This window comes from Entelurus aequoreus, linkage group LG01 (assembly GCF_033978785.1).
Source record: "Entelurus aequoreus isolate RoL-2023_Sb linkage group LG01, RoL_Eaeq_v1.1, whole genome shotgun sequence".
Taxonomy (NCBI): domain Eukaryota; kingdom Metazoa; phylum Chordata; class Actinopteri; order Syngnathiformes; family Syngnathidae; genus Entelurus; species Entelurus aequoreus.
In genome coordinates this window covers 16,706,823-16,733,140 of record NC_084731.1, presented here as the reverse complement: position 1 = coordinate 16,733,140, position 26,318 = coordinate 16,706,823, and the positions used below count along the sequence as shown (strand labels likewise).

General features: G+C 42.1%; 1 protein-coding gene across 6 annotated transcripts in view; it reads left to right on the top strand.

Annotated features, from left to right (window-relative positions):
- Nucleotides 1-26,318, top strand: part of magi1b (membrane associated guanylate kinase, WW and PDZ domain containing 1b) — a 430,901-nt gene that overhangs the window by 312,630 nt on the left and 91,953 nt on the right. For 5 of the 6 annotated variants that reach the window (XM_062044599.1, XM_062044611.1, XM_062044591.1 and 2 more), the window contains exons 13-14: nucleotides 19,028-19,059; nucleotides 24,443-24,487. In XM_062044599.1, coding sequence (XP_061900583.1) covers nucleotides 19,028-19,059; nucleotides 24,443-24,487 — 77 coding nt within the window. The remainder of the gene's footprint in view (nucleotides 1-19,027; nucleotides 19,060-24,442; nucleotides 24,488-26,318) is intronic. The other variant, XM_062044630.1, reaches the window with a different exon arrangement.

The following is a 26,318-nucleotide window of genomic DNA, read 5'->3' as shown; positions in this document are numbered from 1 at the left end:
TTTTTCGTATTGGCTTCAATGTGGAAGGCATATCCGTGTTCCCCGGGTTACGTCACGCGCATACGTCATCCTCAGAGGCGTTTCGAACCGGAAGTTTAGCGGCAAATTTAAAATGTCACTTCATAAGTTAACCCGGCCGTATTGGCATGTGTTATAATGTTAAGATTTCATCATTGATATATAAACTATCAGACTGCGTGGTCGGTAGTAGTGGCTTTCAGTAGGCCTTTAAAAGTCAAGTATGGGGCTGCCATTATATTTTTTTAATTTAGAAAAAAAAATGCTAAAAACAGTCGTATATTTTAAAGACCACTTTGTGTTATAGGTGAATATTATTACCGATTAGTTTAAAAATGTCAGCTTCTTCTCATTACATTACATTTTTACTGTTGTTTTATTTTTAGATAGGCATGTTATGTGCAAATAAACAACTTTTTAAATTTCAGCAGACACATTAGGTACAGTACAGGCTATTTTGAAGAAACTAGAATATAAAACATGTTTTCAGTTATTTCACCTTTTTTTTGTTAAGTACAGTGGTTAGAGTGTCCGCCCCGAGATCGGTAGGTCGTGAGTTCAAACCCCGGCCGAGTCATACCAAAGACTATAAAAATGGGAGCCATTACCTCCCTGCTTGGCACTCAGCATCAAGGGTTGGAATTTGGGGGTTAAATCACAAAAAAATTATTCCCGGGCGCGGCCAGCGCTGCTGCTCACTGCTCCCCTCACCTCCCAGGGGGTGATCAAGGGTGATGGGTCAAATGCAGAGAATAATTTCGCCACACCTAGTGTGTGTGTGACAATCATTGGTACTTTAACTTTAACTTTAACTCCACATGTGTTCATTCATAGTTTTGATGCCTTCAGTGACAATCTACAATGTAAATCAGGGGGTGTCCAAACTTTTTCCACTGAGGGCCGCACTCTGAAAAATCAAAGCAATTAAATATACACTTTTTTTTAACCATAGGGGCTCGCTCAAGTTAGGTCCTAGGGACCCAGAAGGGGTTCAGTCTTAAAAAAGGTTAAAAATAAGTCACCCAATTTTTTGGGGGCAAAAATACAAAATATACAATATTTTTCCCCAAAAGATTTTCAAAGTGGAATATTTGATGTGAAGTAATTTGCTCCCTAAATAGGTCAATAATTCATAGCAAAATTGATTTGAATTTATTATTATTGTTATTATTTTTTAGCAAAGACAGGTGTTTTTTAATTCCACTAAAATTTTTGGGGATCCAAAAGTGCCCCACTCATAAAATGGTCATACTTTTTTTTTGTATTTTTTTTTTTTACATTCAACACTTAAATCTCTATATCAGCTTCAGATAATATATAGTGTAATTAGTTTAGTATATTTATAATAACAATCATTATAATAATTATTATAATTAGTATTAGTATATAATTTGTATGTATTCTTTAAAATAATTTTCATATTTTTTGTGTTTTTTGTTTGTTTGTTGTATTTGTGTCCTTTTTGTCCTTAAATCAGTCAATAATTCATAGCAACATCGATTTTGACTCATTATTATTTTTTGAAAAATTATTTTAGAAAATTGTGTTTTTAGAGTCAACAATGCAACTTTTTTTCTCGTTGCATTTCACCTATTTGCTCTTTTATTCCACGTTTTAATGTTTTAAAAAAAAAAAGTTTTAGTATTTTTAGAATGATGTGCTGCGGGCCGCAAATGGCCCCCGGGCCACACTTTGGACACCCCTGATGTAAATAGTCATGAAAATAAAGAAAACACATTGAATGAGGAGAAGGTGTGTCCAAACTTTTGGCCTGTGCTGTATATCGGCTCCAAATATCAATTATCGGCCTCCTTGACTACTGATATTCGGTATCGGTATCAGCCATGTACCATGACTTGATTACCTGAGACTTAAACAAGTTGAAAAACGTATTCGGGTGTTGCCATTTAGCGGTCAATTGTACGGAATATGTACTGTACTGTGCAATCTACTAATAAAAGTTTCAATCAATCAATCAAAGCCCTGGAAAAAGAGAGAATGCCACAAGTGTGCAAAGCAGTAATCAGAGTAAATAGTCATGAAAATAAAGAAAACTCATTGAATGAGAAGGTTTTGGCCTGTACTGTATATCGGCTCCAAATATCCTTTATCGGCTTCCTTGACTACTGATATTCGGTATCAGCCCTGGAAAAAGAGAGAATGCCACGAGTGTGCAAAGCAGTAATCAGAGCAAAGGGTGGCTATTTTGAAGAAACTAGTTTATTAAACATGTTTTCAGTTATTTCACCTTTTTTTTGTTAAGTACATAACTCCACGTGTGTTCATTCATAGTTTTGATGCCTTCAGTGACAATCTACAATGTAAATAGTCATGAAAATAAAGAAAACACATTAAATGAGAAGGTGTGTCCAAACTTTTGGCCTGTACTGTATATATAATGTTTATATGATTAACATAAATATATATGAATAATATGGGAAAGTTTGTCTCTTACCTTGTTTACTTACGAGACGACCTCCTTAAAGTTTTGCAATCAATCAGAAATTTCCAGCAGCTAAAATGCACCAAACATGGATAAGTATGAAGAGTGTTTTTTGCATTTTTCCCATCGTGTTTTGTAACAAATTTAAATGGGTGTAATTTTGAGTTTTTATGGTGCATGGACCTTTTTTTTTTATGAATTCCTCAAAGTTCGGTGAGCAGGTTGTGTTATGTGTGACCATGTCTGTTGCCATTTTGTGTTGGTTGGATTGTTTAGTTGTTGTTTTGCGGTTTTTTTTGCACCATGACTAGGGAAGGTTGTTTGCACACTAGAATATGAAACATGTTTTCAGTTATTTCACCTTTTTTTGTTGACTCCACATGTGTTCATTCATAGTTTTGATGCCTTCAGTGACAATCTACAATGTAAATAGTCATGAAAATAAAGAAAACGCATTGAATGAGGAGAAGGTGTGTCCAAACTTTTGGCCTGTGCTGTATACAGTGTTGGGACTACTTTGTGACCGTTACTTTCGGCGGTAAATAGTAATCTAACGCGTTATTTTTCATATTCAGTAACTCAGTTACCGTTACTACATGATGCGTTACAGCGTTATTTTACGATATTTTTTATGTAGTATCGGCTCGAAACAGAGAGGATCTGAGTGTGTTTTATTGGAGCGCTGCGGAAAAGGCAACGGAGAAGAGGCGCGCTGCTCTGTGTGTGGGTGTGGGGCCGGGGGGGCGGGGCGTGTCTGTGTTTACTAACAAGACATGGCAGAGCCCAAGCCGAGTTTCTTAACATGGAGATATTCTCACTACTTTTCTTTTGTCGAGCACAAAGAAAAGAACATTTTAGTTAATTGTTGTCATGTCTGTTGATCATGTTTTTGTTTGGCCATGTGCTGTTTATCTTTTGGACTCTTTTTAGTTCCTGGTTGTGCACTCTTGCTTGTTTTGTTTCCATGACTACTTATTAGTTTCACCTGTTTTTGGACTCACGCACCGGACTCATTTGGACACACGCACCTGTTGTAATCATGTCACGATTATTTAAGCTTTCAGTTGCCAGGCAGTCGGGCTGGCGACATTATCATCACTCTGCTTCATGCCATGATTACGATTCCATGCTCAGTTCACGCTGTTTGTTTCACCGTTCCATGCCAAGTAAGTTGTTGTTTATTGTTTATCGTTTCTGCCCTTGTGCAAGCTTTGTTTCAATAGTCAAGTTTGTTCTCCGCCATTGTGCGCGCCTTTCGTTTGTTCTTTTTTGATAGTGTTAAATAAAATATGTACTCACATTCACGCCTTGCCCGCGCCCACTTTCCGTTGCATTCCGGGAAAACAAAACACCCCAAGGACCAAGTCTTGACATTATGTCGCCAGCCCGACTGCCTGGCAACTGAAAGCTTAAAGGCCTACTGAAAGCCACTACTACCGACCACGCAGTCTGATAGTTTATACATCAATGATGAAATCTTAACATTGCAACACATGGCCGGGTTAACTTATAAAGTGCAATATTAAAATTCCCACCACACTTCCGGTTGAAAAACTCCTTAAGATATGATTTATGCGCGTGACGTCCCAAAATCCACAGAAGTGGTTGTACCCCATCTGACCCGATACAAAAACCTCTTGTTTTCTTCGACAAAATTCCACAGTATTCTGGACATCTGTGTTGGTGAATCTTTTGCAATTTGTTTAATGAACAATGGAGGCTGCAAAGAAGAACGTTGTAGGTGGGATCGATCGGTGTATTAGCGGCTAAGTATAAAACTTACAGCAACACAAAATGGACTACTTAACACGCCTAGCCGATGCTTGCCGCCAAACCCACGGATGAAGTCCTTCGTCGCGCCGTCGATCGCTGGAACGCAGGTGAGCACGGCTGTTGATGGGAAGATGAGGGCTGGCTGGCGTAGGTGGAGCGCTAATGTTTTTATCATAGTTCTGTGAGGTCCGGTTGCTAAGTTGCTAAATTAGCCTTAGCGTCGTTAGCAACAGCATTGTTAAGCCTTACCAGGCTGAGAATTATTAACCGTGTAGTTACATGTCCATGGTTTAATAGTATTGTTGATCTTCTGTCTATCCTTCCAGTCAGGGGTTTATTTCTTTTGTTTCTATCTTCATTTGAGAACGATGCTATCACGTTAGCTCAGTAGCTAAGTGTGTCGTGGAGATAAAAGTCACTGTGAATGTCCATTTCGCGTGCTCGACTCTCATTTTCAAGAGGATATAGTATCCGAGGTGGTTTAAAATACAAATCCGTGATCCACAATTGAAAAAGGAGAGAGTGTGGAATCCAATGAGCCAGCTTGTACCTAAGTTACGGTCAGAGCGAAAAAAGATACGTCCTGCACTGCCTCTCGAGTCCTTCACTGTAACGTTCCTCATCCACGAATCTTTCATCCTCGCTCAAATTAATGGGGTAATCGTCGCTTTGTCGCTCCGAATCTCTCTCGCTCCATTGTAAACAACGGGGAATTGTGAGGAATACTAGCTCCTGTGACGTCACACTACTTCCGGTATAGGCAAAAGTTGCGAACTTTATCGTCCATTTTTTTTTTCTAAATCCTTTCAGCAAAAATATGGCAATATCGCAAAACGATCAAGTATGACACATAGAATGGATCTGCTATTCCCGTTTAAATAAAAAAAAATTCATTTCAGTAGGCCTTTAAATCATCGTGACATGATTACAACAGGTGCGTGTGTCCAAATGAGTCCAAAAAACAGGTGAAACTAATAAAGTAGTCATGGAAACAAAACGAGCAAGAGTGCACATCCAGGAACTAAAAAGAGTCCAAAAAATAAACAGCACATGGCCGAACAAAAACATGATCAACAGACATGACACATGTAAGTTGTCTTGGATCAAAGATCCATTACTTTTTGGTGTAAGTAACTTAGTTACTTTTAAAATAAAGTAACTAGTAACTGTAACTAGTGACTGGTTTTCAGTAACTAACACAACACTGACTGTATATCGGCTCCAAAGATCGGTTATCGGCCTCCTTGACCACTAATATTGGGTATCGGTATCAGCCCTGGGAAAAGAAGGACCATGTGGGTCGATGTGTGTATTGAAGAGAACACAACCCGCATAAAGCAAGGTAGTTCCTGGCATGCCTCGTCACAAGAGCGGTGGAATGCAGACAGTCTGCTGTACATCCACTTAGAAGAGATAAATGTTGACGATGACTCCCAGTGCAGACCAGAGCAGGAAATCAATTCACTGTACGGGCAGTTCTTGCCCACTTTGCATTAAAAATTCTGCTGACTGCACCTTCCAGTGGCACCATAACCAATAGCGTTGCGCTTCGGAGAAGAAAAAAAAAGCAGCAGCAGTGGGGGAGCCGCCTGCCCACTCCATGCTCGCAGTTCACCTCTGCTCATTTTCTGGATGCTGGAGGCTTGAGCTGGTGAATCACTGCTTATTGCACAGGAGGGCAAGGTGAGTCTTCCTCTGTCCTCACACCTCCACAGCTGCCGTACGTCTCGTGTTGCCATGGCAATGCTCTTCTGCTCATCTCCAACCAGGGTCCCCCCCCGGGCGAGGCCATGTGTGTGTTTGTCGGAGGAAGGGGAAGTCACTCCTTAAAAAACCCCCAAAAAGTGTTACAACACCACCTGTAATTTAGCAGTTTTTAAGTCTCTTGAGTAATTGTTCTTCAAATAAAAAATGTTCACTAATGTACAAAACCCCAAAAACCAGTGAAGTTGGCACGTTGTGTAAATGGTAAATAAAAACAGAATGCAATGATTTGCTAATCCTTTTCAACTTATATTCAATTGAATTTACTTCAAAGACAAGATACTTTTTTTTTTTTAGAATTTAATGGTAATTGCAAAAAAGTTGTCCCTGGGGCATTTTTACCACTGTGTTACATGGCCTTTCCTTTTAACAACACTCAGTAAACGTTTGGGAACCGAGGAGACACATTTTTGAAGCTTCTCAGGTGGAATTCTTTCCCGTTCTTGCTTGATGTACAGCTTAAGTTGTTCAACAGTCCGGGGGTCTCCCTTGTGCTATTTTAGGCTTCATAATGCGCCACACATTTTCAATGGGAGACAGGTCTGGACTGCAGGCAGGCCAGTCTAGTACCCGCTCTCTTTTACTATGAAGCCACGCTGTTGTAACACGTGGCTTGGCATTGTCTTGCTGAAATAAGCAGGGGCGTCCATGATAACGTTGCTTGAGTGCTCCAAAACCTGTATGTACCTTTCAGCATGAATGGTGCCTTCCAATATGTGTAAGTTACCCATGTCTTGGGCACTAATACACCCCCATACCATCACAGATGCTGGCTTTTACACTTTGCGCCTATAATAATCCGGATTGTTCGTTTCCTCTTTGGTCCGGAGGACACGACGTCCACAGTTTGTGGACTCGTCAGACCACATAACACCTTTCCACTTTGCATCAGTCCATCTTAGATGAGCTCGGGGCCCAGTGAAGCCGGCGGCGTTACTGGGTGTTGTTGATAAATGGCTTTGGCTTTGCATTGTAGAGTTTCATCTTGCACTTACAGATGTAGCCACCAACTGTAGTTACTGACAGTGGATTTCTGAAGTGTTCCTGAGCCCATGTGGTGATATCCTTTACACGCTGATGTCGCTTGTTGATGCTGAGGGATCCAAGGTCACCTGCATTCAATGTCGGTTTTCAATGTTGGTGATTTTTCCAGATTCCCTGAACCTTTTGATGATATTACGGACCGTAGATGGTGAAATCCCTACATTCCTTGCCATAGCTGGTTGAGAAATGTTCTTAAACTGTTGGACAATTTGCTCACGCATTTGTTGACAAAGCGGTGACCCTCGCCCCGTCCTTGTTTGTGAATGACTGAGCATTTCACGGAAGCTGCTTTTACACCCAATCGTGGCACCCACCTGTTCCCAATTAGCCCGGTCACCTGTGGGATGTTCCAATTAAGTGTTTGATGAGCATCCCTCAACTTTCTCCGTCTTTTTTGCCACTTGTGCCAGCTTTTTTTGAACCATGTCGCAGGCATCAAATTGCAAATGAGCTAATATTTGCAAAAAATAACAAAAGTTTTCCCAGTTTGAACATTAAATATGTTATATTTGCAGTCTATTCAATTGAATATAAGTTGAAAAGGATTTGCAAATCATTGTATTCTGTTTTTATTTACCATTTACACAACGTGACAACTTCACTGCTTTTGGGTTTTGGATTTTAGTGGTATTTTTCCTACACAAAAGCTAAATTAGGACGTGCAGCAACCAGCAGTTACATGTTGGCTCCTGACAAAAGCCTTTCATTCCTTTACTGTACAGCGGTGAAGAGCAACTGTTGCTGGGAGACTTTCTGTCACGTCCCCACGGTAACCAGGCGCTCATCGCCATGGCGACAGATGGACTGTTGGAGACCGTTGCTTTAAGCCAAATTTGACCAATACGTGCAGGTGGGGCCGACACCCTAATCGGCTTATTAACGGCCTCCAATTAGTTTGTGTTGCCCCGCCGGTTTGGCCTCAATTAAGCGGCGCGACGCCAGCCTTTTTTAATCAGGCCAAGAAAATAATCATTGTTTATTCAAAGTGCTGCCCTTTGAACCCTTTTTAAACAACGATATGTCTCTTTGCAAACTGTATTCCTTCTCAGCGCACTGAAATGCTACATTTAACCGGGCTGTTAAAAAAAGCTTCCCCGCGGTCCCCGAGATTTGCCTGCGACTTTATGATTCAGCTTCAGAGAAATTCATTACGAGCCAATATCTGTCATTAATCATAAAAATGAGATCTTCGATGTGGTGCCTGCAGGTGCTTTATTTTGAATAGTCCATTATTCACTCTAATGGTGCATTGAGATGTCGCAGGCAAAACAATATTTTACTGAGAGTTCGGGAAGCATTTGGATTTCGGCCCAAATTCCACAGCAAAGGTACGTGCGGCATATCAACAACTTGGCAACCATGGAGGACGTCCAGGCTTTCTGGTTCCTTCTGAAGCCTGGTCTATACTCTCCAGGCACGTAACTTGCGTACTGACCCTGGAGTCAACAGATCGAGGGTCCTCTATTGTGCCCATTATCATACTTGCCAACCCTCCCGGATTTTCCAGGAGACTCCCGGAATTCAGCGCCTCTCCCAAAAACCTCCCGGAATTCAGCCACGCCCCCTCCAGCTCCATACGGACCTGAGTGGGGACAGTCTGTTTTCACGTCCGCTTTCCCACGATATAAACAGCGTGCCTGCCCAATCACGTCATAACTGTAGGATGATCGAGGGCGAGTTCTTGGTTTCTTATGTGGGTTTATTGTTAGGCAGTTTCATTAACGTCCTCCCAGCGCGGTAACAACACACAACAACAGCAGTCACGTTGTCGTCTACCGTAAAGCAGTTCGTCTGCCGCAAACAGCAATGTTGTGACACTCTTAAACAGGACAATACTGCCATCTACTGGATAGCCTCCGGAACACTGAAATTCAAGTATTTCTTTTATTTATATGTATAATAAAATAAATATATATGAAAGTCAAGTATTTCATATATATATATATATATATATATATATATATATATATATATATATATATATATATATATATATATATATATATATATATATATGTGAAATACTTGAGTTGGTGAATTCTAGCTTAAATATATTCCCCTCTTAACCACGCCCCCCACCCCCCACCTCCCGGTATCAAGGTTGGCAAGTATGCATTAACGTCCTCCCAGCGCGGTAACAACACACAACAGCAGCAGTCACGTTTTTGTCTACCGTAAAGCAGTTCGTCTGCCGTAAACAGCAATGTTGTGACACTCTTAAACAGGACAATACTGCCATCTACTGGATAGCCTCCGGAACACTGAAATTCAAGTATTTCTTTTATTTATATGTATAATAAAATAAATATATATAGCTAGAATTAACTGAAAGTCAAGTATTTCATATATATATATATATATATATATATATATATATATATATATATATATATATATATATATATATATATATATATATATATATATATATATATATATATATATATATATACTGTTCAAAAGTTTGGGGTCACATTGAAATGTCCTTATTTTTGAAGGAAAAGCACTGTACTTTTCAATGAAGATAACTTTAAACTAGTCTTAACTTTAAAGAAATACACTCTATACATTGCTAATGTGGTAAATGACTATTCTAGCTGCAAATGTCTGGTTTTTGGTGCAATATCTACATAGGTGTATAGAGGCCCATTTCCAGCAACTATCTGTCCAACTGTTCTAATGGTACAATGTGTTTGCTCATTGGCTCAGAAGGCTCATTGATGGTTAGAAAACCCTTGTGCAATCATGTTCACACATCTGAAAACAGTTTAGCTCGTTACAGAAGCTACAAAACTGACCTTCCTTTGAGCAGATTGAGTTTTTGGAGCATCACATTTGTGTGGGGTCAATTAAACGCTCGAAATGGCCAGAAAAAGAGAACTTTCATCTGAAACTCGACAGTCTATTCTTGTTCTTAGAAATGAAGGCTATTCCACAAAGTTGTTTGGGTGACCCCAAACTTTTGAACGGTAGTGTATATATATGAAATATATATGAAATACTCGAGTTGGTGAATTCTAGCTGTAAATATACTCCTCCCCTCTTAACCACGCCCCCCACCCCCAACCACACCCCCGATCACGCCCCACCCCCCACCCCCCACCTCCCGGAATCGGAAGTCTCAAGGTTGGCAAATATGCTATTATACCCTCTAAAAACATCCAGAAACAGCCAACCACACTCCATTTACATGTCGTGACCTGAAAATGAACCAAATATGAGTGATATTGTTATTATAAGCGCTAACGCAGACGGACTATTTTAGCGGCGCATTGATAGCAGTGAGCTAATGCTAGTTTGCGCACAAGAAAGTTTCTTGTGCGCACAAGATACATGTCTTAAAAAAAAAAAAAAAAAAAATTATAATTTTTTTTTACCCCCCATGTATAATTCCCATGGAAAGTTTCCAGCTTTGAATATTCCCGAAATTTTGCAACCTGAGTTGTGACTATATTTAGCCAATATTTAGAGCAGGGGTCACCAACCTTTTTGAAACCAAGAGCTACTTCTTGGGTACTGATTAATGCGAATGGCTACCAGTTTGATACACACTTAAATAAATTGCCAGAAATAGCCAATTTGCTCAATTTACCTTTAACTCTGTTATTATTAATAATTAATGATATTTATCTTTGTGGAAACACTGATCATCTTAATGATTTCTCACAATAAATATATATAGAAACAGATAAATATTAATATGCAACACTTTATTTTTATATTTTCTCTAAGTGCACATTTTTCAAATTGAACATTTTCAAATGATCACTTCTAAGACAGTCTTGTGAAATCACAATATCCCATTTTAACTAGCTAGCCACTAACATTTTTTAACAAATCATGAATTACTTTGCACCATGTTTGTACAAATAATAACTCATGTAAAATACAAAAGTCAACTCTCAAATTTTTAAATAAATCATGTCACACTTTGAACTGGACACCAAATCTGTTATCTGTTTCTTTGTCAGTTAGTGAAGACCAAGTCTTTCAAATATTTTCTTGGATTTTCAAATTCTATTTGAGTTTTGTCTCTCTTAGAATTAAAAATGTCGAGCAAAGCGAGACCAGCTTGCTAGTAAATAAATACAATTTAAAAATTAGAGGCAGCTCACTGGTAAGTACTGCTATTTGAGCTATTTATAGAACAGGCCAGCGGGCGACTCATCTGGTCCTTATGGGCGACCTGGTGCCCGCGGGCACCGCATTGGTGACCCCTGATTTAGAACTTAGTCCTTTTCAAAAATCCGACTAGCAACATTATCGTTTTTTTTTTTGGACACTTTTGGAGACTAAAGTGAAAAGAACCAATCGCTCTTCTCCCTTTTGATTGTATTCAACTCATTTATAATTGTGCGGTCCAGCTCAGTCGTTAAAGAAAATACAAACCCCGTTTCCATATGAGTTGGGAAATGGTGTTAGATGTAGTTATAAACGGAATACAATGATTTGCAAATCCTTTTCAACCCATATTCAATTGAATGCACTACAAAGACAACATATTTGATGTTCAAACTCATATTTTATTTTTGCAAATAATAATTAACTCAGAATTTCATGGCTGCAACACGTGCCAAAATAGTTGGGAAAGGGCATGTTCACCACTGTGTTACTTGGCCTTTCCTTTTAACAACACTCAGTAAACGTTTGGGAACTGAGGAGACACATTTTTGAAGCTTCTCAGGTGGAATTCTTTCCCATTCTTGCTTGATGTACAGCTTAAGTTGTTCAACAGTCCGGGGGTCTCCGTTGTGGTATTTTAGGCTTCATAATGCGCCACACATTTTCAATGGGAGACAGGTCTGGACTACAGGCAGGCCAGTCTAGTACCCGCACTCTTTTACTATGAAGCCACGTTGATGTAAAACGTGGCTTGGCATTGTTTTGCTGAAATAAGCAGGGGCGTCCTTGCTGGGATGGCAACATATGTTGCTCCAAAACCTGTACGTACCTTTCGCAGATGTGTAAGTTACCCATGTCTTGGGCACTAATACACCCCCATACCATCACAGATGCTGGCTTTTACACTTTGCGCCTATGACAATCCGGATGGTTCTTTTCCTCTTTGGTCCGACGTCCACAGTTTCCAAAAACAATTTGAAATGTGGACTCGTCAGACCAAAGAACACTTTTCCACTTTGTATCAGTCCATCTTAGATGAGCTCAGGCCCAGCGAAGCCGACGGCGTTTCTGGGTGTTGTTGATAAACGGTTTTCGCCTTGCATAGGAGAGTTTTAACTCGCACTTACAGATGTAGCGACCAGCTGGAATGTTGCCCGCTGAAGGCCCGGTAGGGCCCACAAGGAGCATTGATTGACAGCTGCAACAGATCACCCACAGTGGGATGATGAGGCATAATCCAAGGCCAGCCTGGCTGAGGGAGGAAGCCTCCGGAGTGAGCGACAGTGCAGATCTACATATACATATACAGTCGATGCGGCCAGGGCTATACACTAACACAATGATGAAAGGAATATTGATTGAGCAAAAGTGAGCGGAGTGATGGGAAGAGAGGCCAGGAGGAAGAGAGAGATTTTCAGTCTTGAATGAACGCAGATGTCTGAGAGATAAAGAATGTGGCTGATTATGGGTTCCATCTTTTTTCAGGATCTGTCAGTCATCAATAACATTTTTAAAGGGGTCATATTGTTGTTTTTTACATTGAAAAGACTTCCTTGTGCTCTACATAACATGTAATGGTGCTTCTTTGCTCAAAATGTTGCATAGATGATGTTTTATGTCTTATTTACCGTATATTCCGGACCATAGGGCGCACTGGATTATAATCAGAGTCAGAATCAGAAGTACTTTATTAGGCGCACTGCCGATGAATGGTCTATTTTTGATCTTTTTTCATATATAAGGCGCACCGGTGCACATGATTTCAAACCTCTTCTTGAACCACCAATTTTTGCAGTCTACACGTATCTCTTATGTGTGACTGCCATCTACTGGCCACACTTATCATTTCGCCATGTAACAAACAAAATAGCTTTGAGGTCGGTAAGCACAACCAAAATGATTCCGCACATTAGGCGCACCGGGTTACAAAGCGCACTGTCGATTTTTGAGAAAATGAAAGGATTTTAAGTGCGCCTTATACTCCGAAAAATACGGTAATGGTGCACATGATTTCAAACCTCTTCTGGAACCACCAATTTTTGCAGTCTACACATATCTCTTATGTGTGACTGCCATCTACTGGTCACACTTATAATTTTGCGATGTACCAAATAATACAGCTTCAAGGTCAGTAAGCACAACCAAAATTGTTCCGTACATTACGCACACCGGGTTATAAGGCGCACTGTCGAGTTTTGAGAACATGAAATGATTTTTAAGTGCGCCTTATAGTCCGGAAAATACGGTAATGGTGCGCATGATTTCAAACCTCTTCTTGACCCACCAATTTTTGCAGTCTACACGTACCTCTTATGTGTGACTGCCATCTACTGGCCACATTTATCATTTCGCCAAGTACCAAACAAAATAGCTTCAAGGTCGGTAAGCACAACCAAAATGATTCCGTACATTAGGCGCACTGTCGAGTTTTGAGAACATCAAAGGATTTTTAAGTGCGCCTTATACTCCGAAAAATACGGTAATGGTGCACATGATTTCAAACCTCTTCTGGAACCACCAATTTTTGCAGTCTACACATATCTCTTATGTGTGACTGCCATCTACTGGTCACACTTATAATTTTGCGATGTACCAAATAATACAGCTTCGAGGTCAGTAAGCACAACCAAAATTGTTCCGTACATTAGGCACACCGGGTTATAAGGCGCACTGTCGAGTTTTGAGAACATGAAAGGATTTTTAAGTGCGCCTTATAGTCCGGAAAATACGGTAATGGTGCGCATGATTTCAAACCTCTTCTTGACCCACCAATTTTTGCAGTCTACACGTACCTCTTATGTTTGACTGCCATCTACTGGCCACATTTATCAATTCGCCGAGTACCAAACAAAATAGCTTCAAGGTCGGTAAGCACAACCAAAATGATTCCGTACATTAGGCGCACTGTCGATTTTTGAGAACATGAAAGGATTTTTAAGTGCGCCTTATACTCCGAAAAATACGGTAATGGTGCATATGATTTCAAACCTCTTCTTTTGAACCACCAATTTTTGCAGTCTACACGTATCTCTTATGTGTGACTGCCATCTGCTGGTCACACTTATAATTTTGCGATGTACCAAATAATACAGCTTCGAGGTCAGTAAGCACAACCGAAATTGTTCCGTACATTAGGCACACCGGGTTATAAGGCGCACTGTCGAGTTTTGAGAACATGAAAGGATTTTTAAGTGCGCCTTATAGTCCGGAAAATACGGTAATGGTGCGCATGATTTCAAACCTCTTCTTGACCCACCAATTTTTGCAGTCTACACGTACCTCTTATGTGTGACTGCCATCTACTGGCCACATTATTCATTTCGCCAAGTACCAAACAAAATAGCTTCAAGGTCGGTAAGCACAACCAAATTATTCCGTACATTAGGCGCACTGTCGAGTTTTGAGAACATCAAAGGATTTTTAAGTGCGCCTTATACTCCGAAAAATACGGTAATGGTGCACATGATTTCAAACCTCTTCTTGAACCACCAATTTTTGCAGACTACACGTATCTCTTATGTGTGACTGCCATCTACTGGTCACTCTTATCATTTCGCGATGTACCAAATAAAATAGCTTTGAGGTCAGTAAGCACAACCAAAATTGGTACGTACATTAGGTGCACCGGGTTATAAGGCGCACTGTTGAGTTTGGAGAAAATTAGAAGATTTTAAGTGTGCCTTAAAGTCCAAAAAATATGGTAATGGTGCACATGATTTCAAACCTCTTCTTGAACCACCAATTTTTGCAGCCTATATGTATCTCTTATGTGTGACTGCCATCTACTGGTCACACTTATCATTACGTGATAAACCAAATAAAATAGCTTCGAGGTCGGTCCGCACATCCAAAATTATTCCGTACATTAGGCGCACCGGGTTATAAGGTGCACTGTCGATTTTGGGGAACATGAAAGGATTTTTAAGTGCGCCTTATAGTCCGAAAAATACGGTAATGGTGCGCATGATTTCTAACCTCTTCTTGAACCACCAATTTTCTGCAGTCTACACGTATCTCTTATGTGTGACTGCCATCAATCAATCAATGTTTATTTATATAGCCCTAAATTACGAGTGTCTCAAAGGACATCCTCGGCTCAGATCCCACTGCCATCTACTGGTCACACGTATCATTTCGCGATGTACCAAACAAAATAGCTTGGAGGTCGGTAAGCACAACCAAAATTATTCTGTACATCAGGCGATTTTTGAGAACATGAAAAGATTTTGGAAGTCTACATGTACAGTATCTCTTATGTGTGACTGCCGTCTATTGGCCACACTTATCATTTCGTCATGTACCAAACAAAATAGCTCCGAGGTCGGTAAGCACAACCAAAATGATTCCATAAATTAGGCGCACCGGGTTATAAGACGCACTGTCGAGTTTTGAGAACATATAAGGATTTTAAGTGCGCCTTATAGTACGAAAAATACGGTTATGGTGCACATGATTTCAAACCTCTTCTTGAACCACCAATTTTTGCAGTCTACACGTATCTCTTATGTGTGACTGCCATCAATCAATCAATCAATCAATCAATCAATGTTTATTTATATAGCCCTAAATTACGAGTGTCTCAAAGGACATCCTCGGCTCAGATCCCACTGCCATCTACTGGTCACACGTATCATTTCGCGATGTACCAAACAAAATAGCTTGGAGGTCGGTAAGCACAACCAAAATTATGCCGTACATTAGGCGCACCGGGTTACAAGGCGCACTGTCTATTTTTGAGAACATGAAAGGATTTTTATCGTCCGAAAAATAAGGTAATGGTGCACATGATTTCAAACCTCTTCTTGAACCACCAATTTTTGCAGTCTACACGTATCTCTTATGTGTGACTGCCATCTACTGGCCACACTTATCATTACACCTTGTACCAAATAAAATAGCTTCAAAGTTGGTAAGCACAACCAAAATTGTTCCGTACATTAGGCGCACCGGGTTATAAGGCGCACTGTTGAGTTTGGAGAAAATGAAAAGATTTTACGTGCGCCCTATAGTCCGAAAAATGCTATAATGGTGCACATGATTTCAAACCTCTTCTTGAACCACCAATTTTTGCAGTCTACACATATCTCTTATGTGTGACTGCCATCGACTGGTCACACTTATCATTTCACCATGTACCAAATAAAATAGCTTCGAGGTCAGTAAGCACAACCAAAATTAGTCGATTTTTGAGAACATGAAAGGATTTTTATAGTCCGACAAATACAGTAATGGTGCACATGATTTCAAACCTCTTCTTGAACCACCAATTTTGGAAGTCTTTATGTACAGTATCTCTTATGTGTGACTGCCGTCTACTGGCCACACTTATCATTTCGTCATGTACCAAACAAAATAGCTCCGAGGTCGGTAAGCACAACCAAAATAATTCCATAAATTAGGCGCACCGGGTTATAAGACGCACTGTCGAGTTTTGAGAACATATAAGGATTTTAAGTGCGCCTTATAGTACGAAAAATACGGTTATGGTGCACATGATTTCAAACCTCTTCTTGAACCACCAATTTTTGCAGTCTACACGTATCTCTTATGTGTGACTGCCATCAATCAATCAATCAATCAATGTTTATTTATATAGCCCTAAATTACGAGTGTCTCAAAGGACATCCTCGGCTCAGATCCCACTGCCATCTACTGGTCACACGTATCATTTCGCGATGTACCAAACAAAATAGCTTTGAGGTCGGTAAGCACAACCAAAATTATGCCGTACATCAGGCGCACTGTCGATTTTTGAGAACATAAAAGGATTTTTAAAAATAAGGTAATGGTGCGCATGATTTCAAACCTCTTCTTGAACCACCAATTTTTGCAGTTAACACATATCTCTTATGTGTGACTGCCATCTTCTGGTCAAACTTATCATTTCGCCATGTACCAAACAAAATAGCTTCGAGGTCGGTAAGCACAACCACAATTATTCCGTACATTAGTCGATTTTTGAGAACATGAAAAGATTTTAAGTGCGCCTTATAGTCCGAAAAATACCGTAACGGTGCACATGATTTCAAACCTCTTCTTGGATCACCAATTTTTGCAGTCTACACGTATCTCTTATGTGTGACTGCCGTCTACTGGTCACACTTATCATTTCGCCATGCACCAAACAAAATAGCTTCGAGGTCGGTAAGCACAACCACGATTATTACCTACATTAGTTGAATTTTGAGAACATGAAAAGATTTTAAGTGCGCCTTATAGTGGGCGGTATAGCTCGGTTGGTAGAGTGGCCGTGCCATCAACCTGAGGGTTGCAGGTTCGATCCCCGCTTCCGCCATCCTAGTCACTGCCGTTGTGTCCTTGGGCAAGACACTTTACCCACCTGCTCCCAGTGCCACCCACACTGGTTTAAATGTAACTTAGATATTGGGTTTTCACTATGTAAAGCGCTTTGAGTCACTAGAGAAAAGCGCTATATAAAATATAATTCACTTCACTTCACTTATAGTCCGAAAAAGACGGTAATATTACTCGTACGGTGCACATGATTTCAAACCTCTTCTTGAACCACCAATTTTTGACCTGGGTATTTTACAAATCCTCTTTACGGCTCCCTTCCCCATACCTCCATGGTTAGATTTCACATTTTCCGGGACTCATGGAGATCCCAAATCCACAAAAAACATGTACCAACAGTTAAAAAATTAGTTTTATATTCATTAATTTTATTTCCCATAATAGGACCCTCTTCAAATAGCACACTAATGGTTCGGTTTTTGGCACAGACGACCTGTCTCTCATTTCCATAACTCCTCACAAATGCGCAGCCAGGGAGGGGGGGAGCGCAGTGATGTGTCTCGGGATCACATTCCACCCCCGGCCCGCCTTTCCACTCCACTCCTCCGCCTCTCCACGCGGGCGTGGCCGCGAAAACGATATTTCTGGTCACTGATCATTGGCCAAAGAGCCCTTCTGTTGTATTTTTAAGCGCACTTTGTTGTGCGCCGGGGTAGAAGCGTCTGCAGCTGCGTGGATGCTTGCCGGAATGCGAGGGCGGGTGGGAGGATGCTGAGGGGAGGGGAAGGGGAGGGGAGGAGGAAGGACCGTGTGCAAGGAGGTGAGAGAGGAGGAGGAGGAGAAAAAAGGAAAAAAGGCAAGTGGAAAGGGAGAGACGGGGAAGACGCGGCGACCGCCTTATAGATGCCGGAGCCTTCGACGGCGGAGCGCGGCGCTCGGCGGGCGCAGGAAGATGGTCTCAGTAAGAGGGGAACTGACGGTTGCCTATAATTTAATGTTCAGTATCTTGGACTCCTTCTCCATGGGTAATGCCACGGCCAGGACATCCAGAGCACAAGTGTGGCTTTCTCTCTTTTCTTCTCCAGCTTAGTTGCTCTCCAGGATTCTGTCCTCTCCTCTTCAACTCTATCTCACGCACACACACACACGCGCACACACACACACACACACACACACACACACACACACATGCACGGTCGGATAGCCAGGGTCTAGCGGGTGCAGGGTTAGCCCCCCCAGGCTGGCCCCGCTCCTGCGCTGCGCCAGTCAAGCCGAGGCTGGCCGCGGCAGTGATGCAGATAGATTGCGCTGCACATACACACACACACACACACACACACACACACACACACACACACACACACACACACACACACACACACACACACACACACACACACACACACACACACACACACACACACACACTTTCCACACACCCCCTCTAAACGCCAGTCAGGCAAGGAAGCAGGGGAAGGAGATCGAAAGCGATCCGGGGTGCCGATCCATTATTTCAGGAGTCATTTTGTGGCACTTAGTAACAAAAAAAAAACTGGATTGCAGTTTCATCTATTGGTAATTAACTGTTTTTTTTTCTGACATCAACAGGGGTGGCACCTGCAAAGAAGAGCCCAAAACTGGTAAGTTTCTTCTTCTTTTTTCCCCCCTCCAACATTTAAACCCATTCTCCATCTAAGTGCATGTCTGGAAGATGTTTTTTTTATTCCAGTTCCCACTAGTGCCAGTGCAACTTGTGCTGGAGTCAGGACTCTGTTTATAGACACGGGATGTGGTGCGGGGGCGGAATCCCTGGCTGTCGGGGGGGCGGGGGGTGGTGGTGGTGCTGGGACGAGGGGGCTTTGATGCACCGTGAGCTGGGTTGTTAACGCCGTGATGATGGCAGAGCGCCTGGTGCCTCGTCCTGGGATGTTTTTTAGGGACCGACTCCCTTTGGGACAGAGGACCCTATTGAATTTCTAGCGTTTTGTTATTATACCGCCGCCTGTTTGAGCTGTAATTTGACCCCCTTAACATGCTTCAAAACTCACCAAATTGGACACACACATCAGGACTGGGGGAAATTGCGATCTAATCAAAAAACCAAACCCCAAAACTCAAAATTGCGCTCTAGCGCCCCCTAGGAAGAAAACACAGACAAAACTGCCTCTAACTCCCATTAGGAATGTCATAGAGACATGAAAAAGGTCTCACTTAGACCTAGATTTCATACACTGACAACCCCCAGCAAAAATCAACAGGAAGATTGCAATTCCCCCTTCAAAACAAAAGTTGAGTAAAAACAGTCACCTTTTTTCAAACATTATCTCCTCTGAGCGCGTTTGTCGTGTCGGCTTCAAATTAGCACAGGAGAGAGATTGAACCCTTCTGATTAAAAGTTGATGAAACAATTTTAATTACTGCCACGGTTTGGATTTTATGAGCCCTCAAATCCATTCTCCATCTAAGTGCATGTCTGGAAGATGTTTTTATTCCAGTTCCCACTAGTGCCAGTGCAACTTGTGCTGGAGTCAGGACTCTGTTTATAGACACGGGATGTGGTGCGGGGGCGGAATCCCTGGCTGTCCGGGGGGCGGGTGGTGGTGGTGCTTGGACGAGGGGGCTTTGATACACCGTGAGCTGGGTTGTTAACGCCGTGATGATGGCAGAGCGCCGGGTGCTGAGGTCGAACGTGCGAGCGCAGCTGAGAGGCGACCTTGTCCTGGGATGTCTTTTAGGGACCGAGTCCCTTTGGGACAGAGGACCCTATTGAATTTCTAGCGTTTTGTTATTATACCGCCGCCTCTTTGAGCTGTAATTTGACCCCCTTAACATGCTTCAAAACTCACCAAATTGGACACACACATCAGGACTGGGGAAAATTGCGATCTAATCGAAAAACCAAACCCCAAAACTCAAAATTGCGCTCTAGCGCCCCCTAGGAAGAAAACACAGACAAAACTGCCTGTAACTCCCATTAGGAATGTCATAGAGACATGAGAAACCTCTATGTAGGTCTCACTTAGACCTAGATTTCATACACTGACAACCCCCAGCAAAAATCAACAGGAAGGTTGCAATTCCCCCCTTCAAAACAAAAGTTGAGTAAAAACAGTCACCTTTTTTCAAACATTATCTCCTCTGAGCGCGTTTGTCGTGTCGGCTTCAAATTAGCACAGGAGAGAGATTGAACCCTTCTGATTAAAAGTTGAAGAAACAATTTTAATTACTGCCGCGGTTTGGATTTTATGAGCCCTCAAATCCATTCTCCATCTAAGTGCATGTCTGGAAGATGTTTTTATTCCAGTTCCCACTAGTGCCAGTGCAACTTGTGCTGGAGTCAGGACTCTGTTTATAGACACGGGATGTGGTGCGGGGGCGGAATCCCTGGCTGTCCGGGGGGCGGGTGGTGGTGGTGCTGGGACGAGGGGGCTTTGATACACCGTGAGCTGGGTTGTTAACGCCGTGATGATGGCCTGGGATGTCTTTTAGGGACCGAGTCCTTTTGGGACAGAGGACCCTATTGAATTTCTAGCGTTTTGTTATTATACCGCCGCCTCTTTGAGCTGTAATTTGACCCCCTTAACATGCTTCAAAACTCACCAAATTGGACACATACATCAGGATTGGGGAAAATTGCGATCTAATCAAAAAACAAAACCCCAAAACTCAAAATTGCGCTCTAGCGCCCCCTAGGAAGAAAACACAGACAAAACTGCCTCTAACTCCCATTAGGAATGTCGTAGAGACATGAAAAACCTCTATGTAGGTCTCACTTAGACCTAGATTTCATACACTGACAACCCCCAGCAAAAATCAACAGGAAGATTGCAATTCCCCCTTCAAAACAAAAGTTGAGTAAAAACAGTCACCTTTTTTCAAACATTATCTCCTCTGAGCGCGTTTGTCGTGTCGGCTTCAAATTAGCACAGGAGAGAGATTGAACCCTTCTGATTAAAAGTTGATGAAACAGTTTTAATTACTGCCACGGTTTGGATTTTATGAGCCCTCAAATCCATTCTCCATCCAAGTGCATGTCTGGAAGATGTTTTTATTCCAGTTCCCACTAGTGCCAGTGCAACTTGTGCTGGAGTCAGGACTCTGTTTATAGACACGGGATGTGGTGCGGGGGCGGAATCCCTGGCTGTCCGGGGGGCGGGTGGTGGTGGTGCTTGGACGAGGGGGCTTTGATACACCGTGAGCTGGGTTGTTAACGCCGTGATGATGGCAGAGCGCCGGGTGCCGAGGTCGAACGTGCGAGCGCAGCTCAGAGGCGACCTTGTCCTGGGATGTCTTTTAGGGACCGAGTCCCTTTGGGACAGAGGACCCTATTGAATTTCTAGCGTTTTATTATTATACCGCCGCCTCTTTGAGCTGTAATTTGACCCCCTTAACATGCTTCAAAACTCACCAAATTGGACACACACATCAGGACTGGAGAAAATTGCGATCTAATCGAAAAACCAAACCCCAAAACTCAAAATTGCGCTCTAGCGCCCCCTAGGAAGAAAACACAGACAAAACTGCCTCTAACTCCCATTAGGAATGTCGTAGAGACATGAAAAACCCCTATGTAGGTCTCACTTAGACCTAGATTTCATACACTGACAACCCCCAGCAAAAATCAACAGGAAGATTGCAATTCCCCCTTCAAAACAAAAGTTGAGTAAAAACAGTCACCTTTTTTCAAACATTATCTCCTCTGAGCGCGTTTGTCGTGTCGGCTTCAAATTAGCACAGGAGAGAGATTGAACCCTTCTGATTAAAAGTTGATGAAACAATTTTAATTACTGCCGCGGTTGGATTTTATGAGCCCTCAAATCCATTCTCCATCTAAGTGCATGTCTGGAAGATGTTTTTATTCCAGTTCCCACTAGTGCCAGTGCAACTTGTGCTGGAGTCAGGACTCTGTTTATAGACACGGGATGTGGTGCGGGGGCGGAATCCCTGGCTGTCCGGGGGGCGGGTGGTGGTGGTGCTTGGACGAGGGGGCTTTGATACACCGTGAGCTGGGTTGTTAACGCCGTGATGATGGCAGAGCGCCGGGTGCCGAGGTCGAACGTGCGAGCGCAGCTGAGAGGCGACCTTGTCCTAGGATGTCTTTTAGGGACCGAGTCCCTTTGGGACAGAGGACCCTATTGAATTTCTAGCGTTTTGTTATTATACCGCCGCCTCTTTGAGCTGTAATTTGACCCCCTTAACATGCTTCAAAACTCACCAAATTGGACACACACATCAGGACTGGGGGAAATTGCGATCTAATCAAAAAACCAAACCCCAAAACTCAAAATTGCGCTCTAGCGCCCCCTAGGAAGAAAACACAGACAAAACTGCCTCTAACTCCCATTAGGAATGTCGTAGAGACATGAGAAACCCCTATGTAGGTCTCACTTAGACCTAGATTTCATACACTGACAACCCCCAACAAAAATCAACAGGAAGGTTGGCAATTCCCCCTTCAAAACAAAAGTTGAGTAAAAACAGTCACCTTTTTTCAAACATTATCTCCTCTGAGCGCGTTTGTCGTGTCGGCTTCAAATTAGCACAGGAGAGAGATTGAACCCTTCTGATTAAAAGTTGATGAAAAATTTTTAATTACTGCCGCGGTTTGGATTTTATGAGCCCTCAAATCCATTCTCCATCTAAGTGCATGTCTGGAAGATGTTTTTATTCCAGTTCCCACTAGTGCCAGTGCAACTTGTGCTGGAGTCAGGACTCTGTTTATAGACACGGGATGTGGTGCGGGGGCGGAATCCCTGGCTGTCCGGGGGGCGGGTGGTGGTGGTGCTTGGACGAGGGGGCTTTGATACACCGTGAGCTGGGTTGTTAACGCCGTGATGATGGCAGAGCGCCGGTGCCGAGGTCGAACGTGCGAGCGCAGCTGAGAGGCGACCCTTGTCCTGGGATGTCTTTTAGGGACCGAGTCCCTTTGGGACAGAGGACCCTATTGAATTTCTAGCGTTTTATTATTATACCGCCACCTCTTTGAGCTGTAATTTGACCCCCTTAACATGCTTCAAAACTCACCAAATTGGACACACACATCAGGACTGGGGAAAATTGCGATCTAATAAAAAAAAATAAAACCCAAAATTGCGCTCTAGCGCCCCCTAGGAAGAAAACACGGCCAAAACTGCCTCTAACTCCCAGTAGGAATGTCGTAGAGACATGAAACAAAAACCTCTATGTAGGTCTCACTTAGACCTAGATTAGACCTAGACACTGACAACCCCCAGCAAAAATCAACAGGAAGTTTGCAATTCCCCCTTCAAAACAAAAGTTGAGTAAAACTTTGGTATGTTTTCATCTACAAAACCATTCTGGGTATCACTCCATCTTATCTGTCTTGTCTTTTAACAAAGAAACAAGGAAGTCACAATCTTCGTTCAATGAATGTTCTGCAATTTGCCGTCCCCAAAGTAAGAACTGAACTGGGCAAGAAAGCATTTAGGTTTTCAGCACCGAAGGCTTGGAATAACCTACAATCGAATATTAAACTTCAAGTCCTTGTTACGTTGAATGAGTTTAAAGCTTCTGTGAAAGGACTGCAGTCTACCTTGTCTGTGTGCACATGTGTTATGTGAGCAAGTTTTAATGTTGTAAACGTGATGTTTTATGTATTTGTTTACTGTTTTTAATGTAACCTTGCTGCTGCCCTCTTGGCCAGGTCTCCCTTGGAAAAGAGATCTTTGATCTCAATGGGATTTTACCTGGTTAAATAAAGGCTAAATAAAAAAAATAAATAAAAAAAACAGTCACCTTTTTTCAAACATTATCTCCTCTGAGCGCGTTTGTCGTGTCGGCTTCAAATTAGCACAGGAGAGAGATTGAACCCTTCTGATTAAAACTTGATGAAAGACTTTTTTGTACTGCTCCGGTTTGGATTTTATGAGCCCTCAAAGTCGGTCCCGTCCATCGCTGCTTGCAGATTTAATTTTTTTTGTTTGTTTTTTGCCGCCTCAACGAAAAAGGACTCCTGTTGATTGTGTCTGACGAGACGTGTTTCCCCCAATTTTTGTTTTCCAGGATGATTTGGAGATGGCTCCTCCGTACAGAGATTACTATAGGACGGTATGTTGGAGTGGATATTTGGAGTTGAGATAGTTAGCGGTGGTGTTGGGTGGAGGTGATGGTGGTGGTGGGTTTGTTTCCTTGCTTGACTACGCTCAGTGTGTTTTAATCAGTGATCAAAACTATTCACTCGGGGTGTAACGGTACACAAAATTTTCGGTTCGGTACGTACCTCGGTTAGAGGTCACGGTTCGGTTCATTTTCGGTACAGTAAGAAAACAACAAAATATATATTTTGGGGTTATTTATTTACCAAATTTGCTAAATCTTCCACCAAAAATATTTTTCTTAGTGGAATATTTGATGTGAAGCAATCGGAACCTTGGATAGGTCAATAATTCATAATAACATTGATTTGGATTCAATATTGTTTTGAGCATTGACAGTTTGAAAGAAAAAAAAAACAGCTTTGTTTTATTAGTCAACATTGCAACTTTTTCTAAATTACATTTAACCTTTAAGCTTTTTTATTTCACTTTTGTTATATTTCTGTTTATTTTAATAGTATTTTTAGAATGTGCCATGGGCCTTTAAAACATTAGCTGTGGGCCGCAAATGGCTTCCGGGGCACACTTTTGACATCCTGCTATAGATAATAAAAAAATAAATGTGATAAATCTATGGATAAAAAGCAGAGCCTGGCGACGCATGCGCGTTTATCATAACTCTCTCTCTCTCTCTGTCTCTGCCCCTCACCAATGCTACTGCACGCACAATTTTGTTTTTAACCCCTTCTTAACCCTGAACGTACATTGAAAATACACGCAACCCTAACTCAAAATGCCAGACATTTGAGGCATTTAAGAAACACACGGCAGTGTGTTGTGCCTCGGTGTGCATTGTTTACACAACGTGCGTTACGCTACTTAATATGTCCGTTTGTAAACTCGTTCGGTACACCTCCGAACCGAACCGGAACCTTCCTACCGAAACGGTTCAATACAAATACACGTACCGTTACACCCCTACTATTCACGATTTAATATCATTTATTTTTAATGTCAGGTTCAAACACTGACGCCATCTATTAAACGAGACAAGAAGCAAGGAATTAAACAGAGACGGAATTAAATTTGGCTCAATTTGAGGAGAAACGTCTGGGCTGTACTCTTGTACAGTCCCCAGCACGCTCTGGGCTTTTTATTTGGACTTTCCCCGTTTACATAACCAATCAATCAATCAATGTTTATTTATATAGCCCTAAATCACAAGTGTCTCAAAGGGCTGCACAAGCCACAACGACATCCTCGGTACAAAGCCCACATAAGGGCAAGGAAAAACTCACAACTCCAATGGGACGTCGATGTGAATGACTATGAGAAACCTTGGAGAGGACCGCAGATGTGGATGACCCCCCCCTCAATTTGAGGAGAAACGTCCGGGCTGTACTCTTGTACAGTCTCCAGCACGCTCTGGCGAACGGTTGTATGCTACCTCTTTTTATTTGGACTTTCCCTGTTTACATAACAACGGCTGTTTCTAAAGGCATGGGGGGGTGGGGGGGGGGGGGGGGGGGGGGTATGTAAACAGCCATTGTTTTCGGTCTCATTAACACAAAAGAAAAAGATGCCTCTGGCTTGGACTGGTCCTGGATTGAGCCTGGGCAGGTCTTGGATCAAAAATAGATAAACCCTCCCGTCTCCTCCCATCGTACACAATGGAATTTTACAAGCCTTTGGCTTGGTGCAACAAAGACAGCTTTTTGTCTGTTCACTGGAAACTCAGAGAACAGAAAGTTTTTTGATAATTTACATACAATTTTTCTGACATTTAATATACTGTACTTTACGGGTGTTTAAAGTACCGGTAGAGTGGAAAAACTATTATCGTG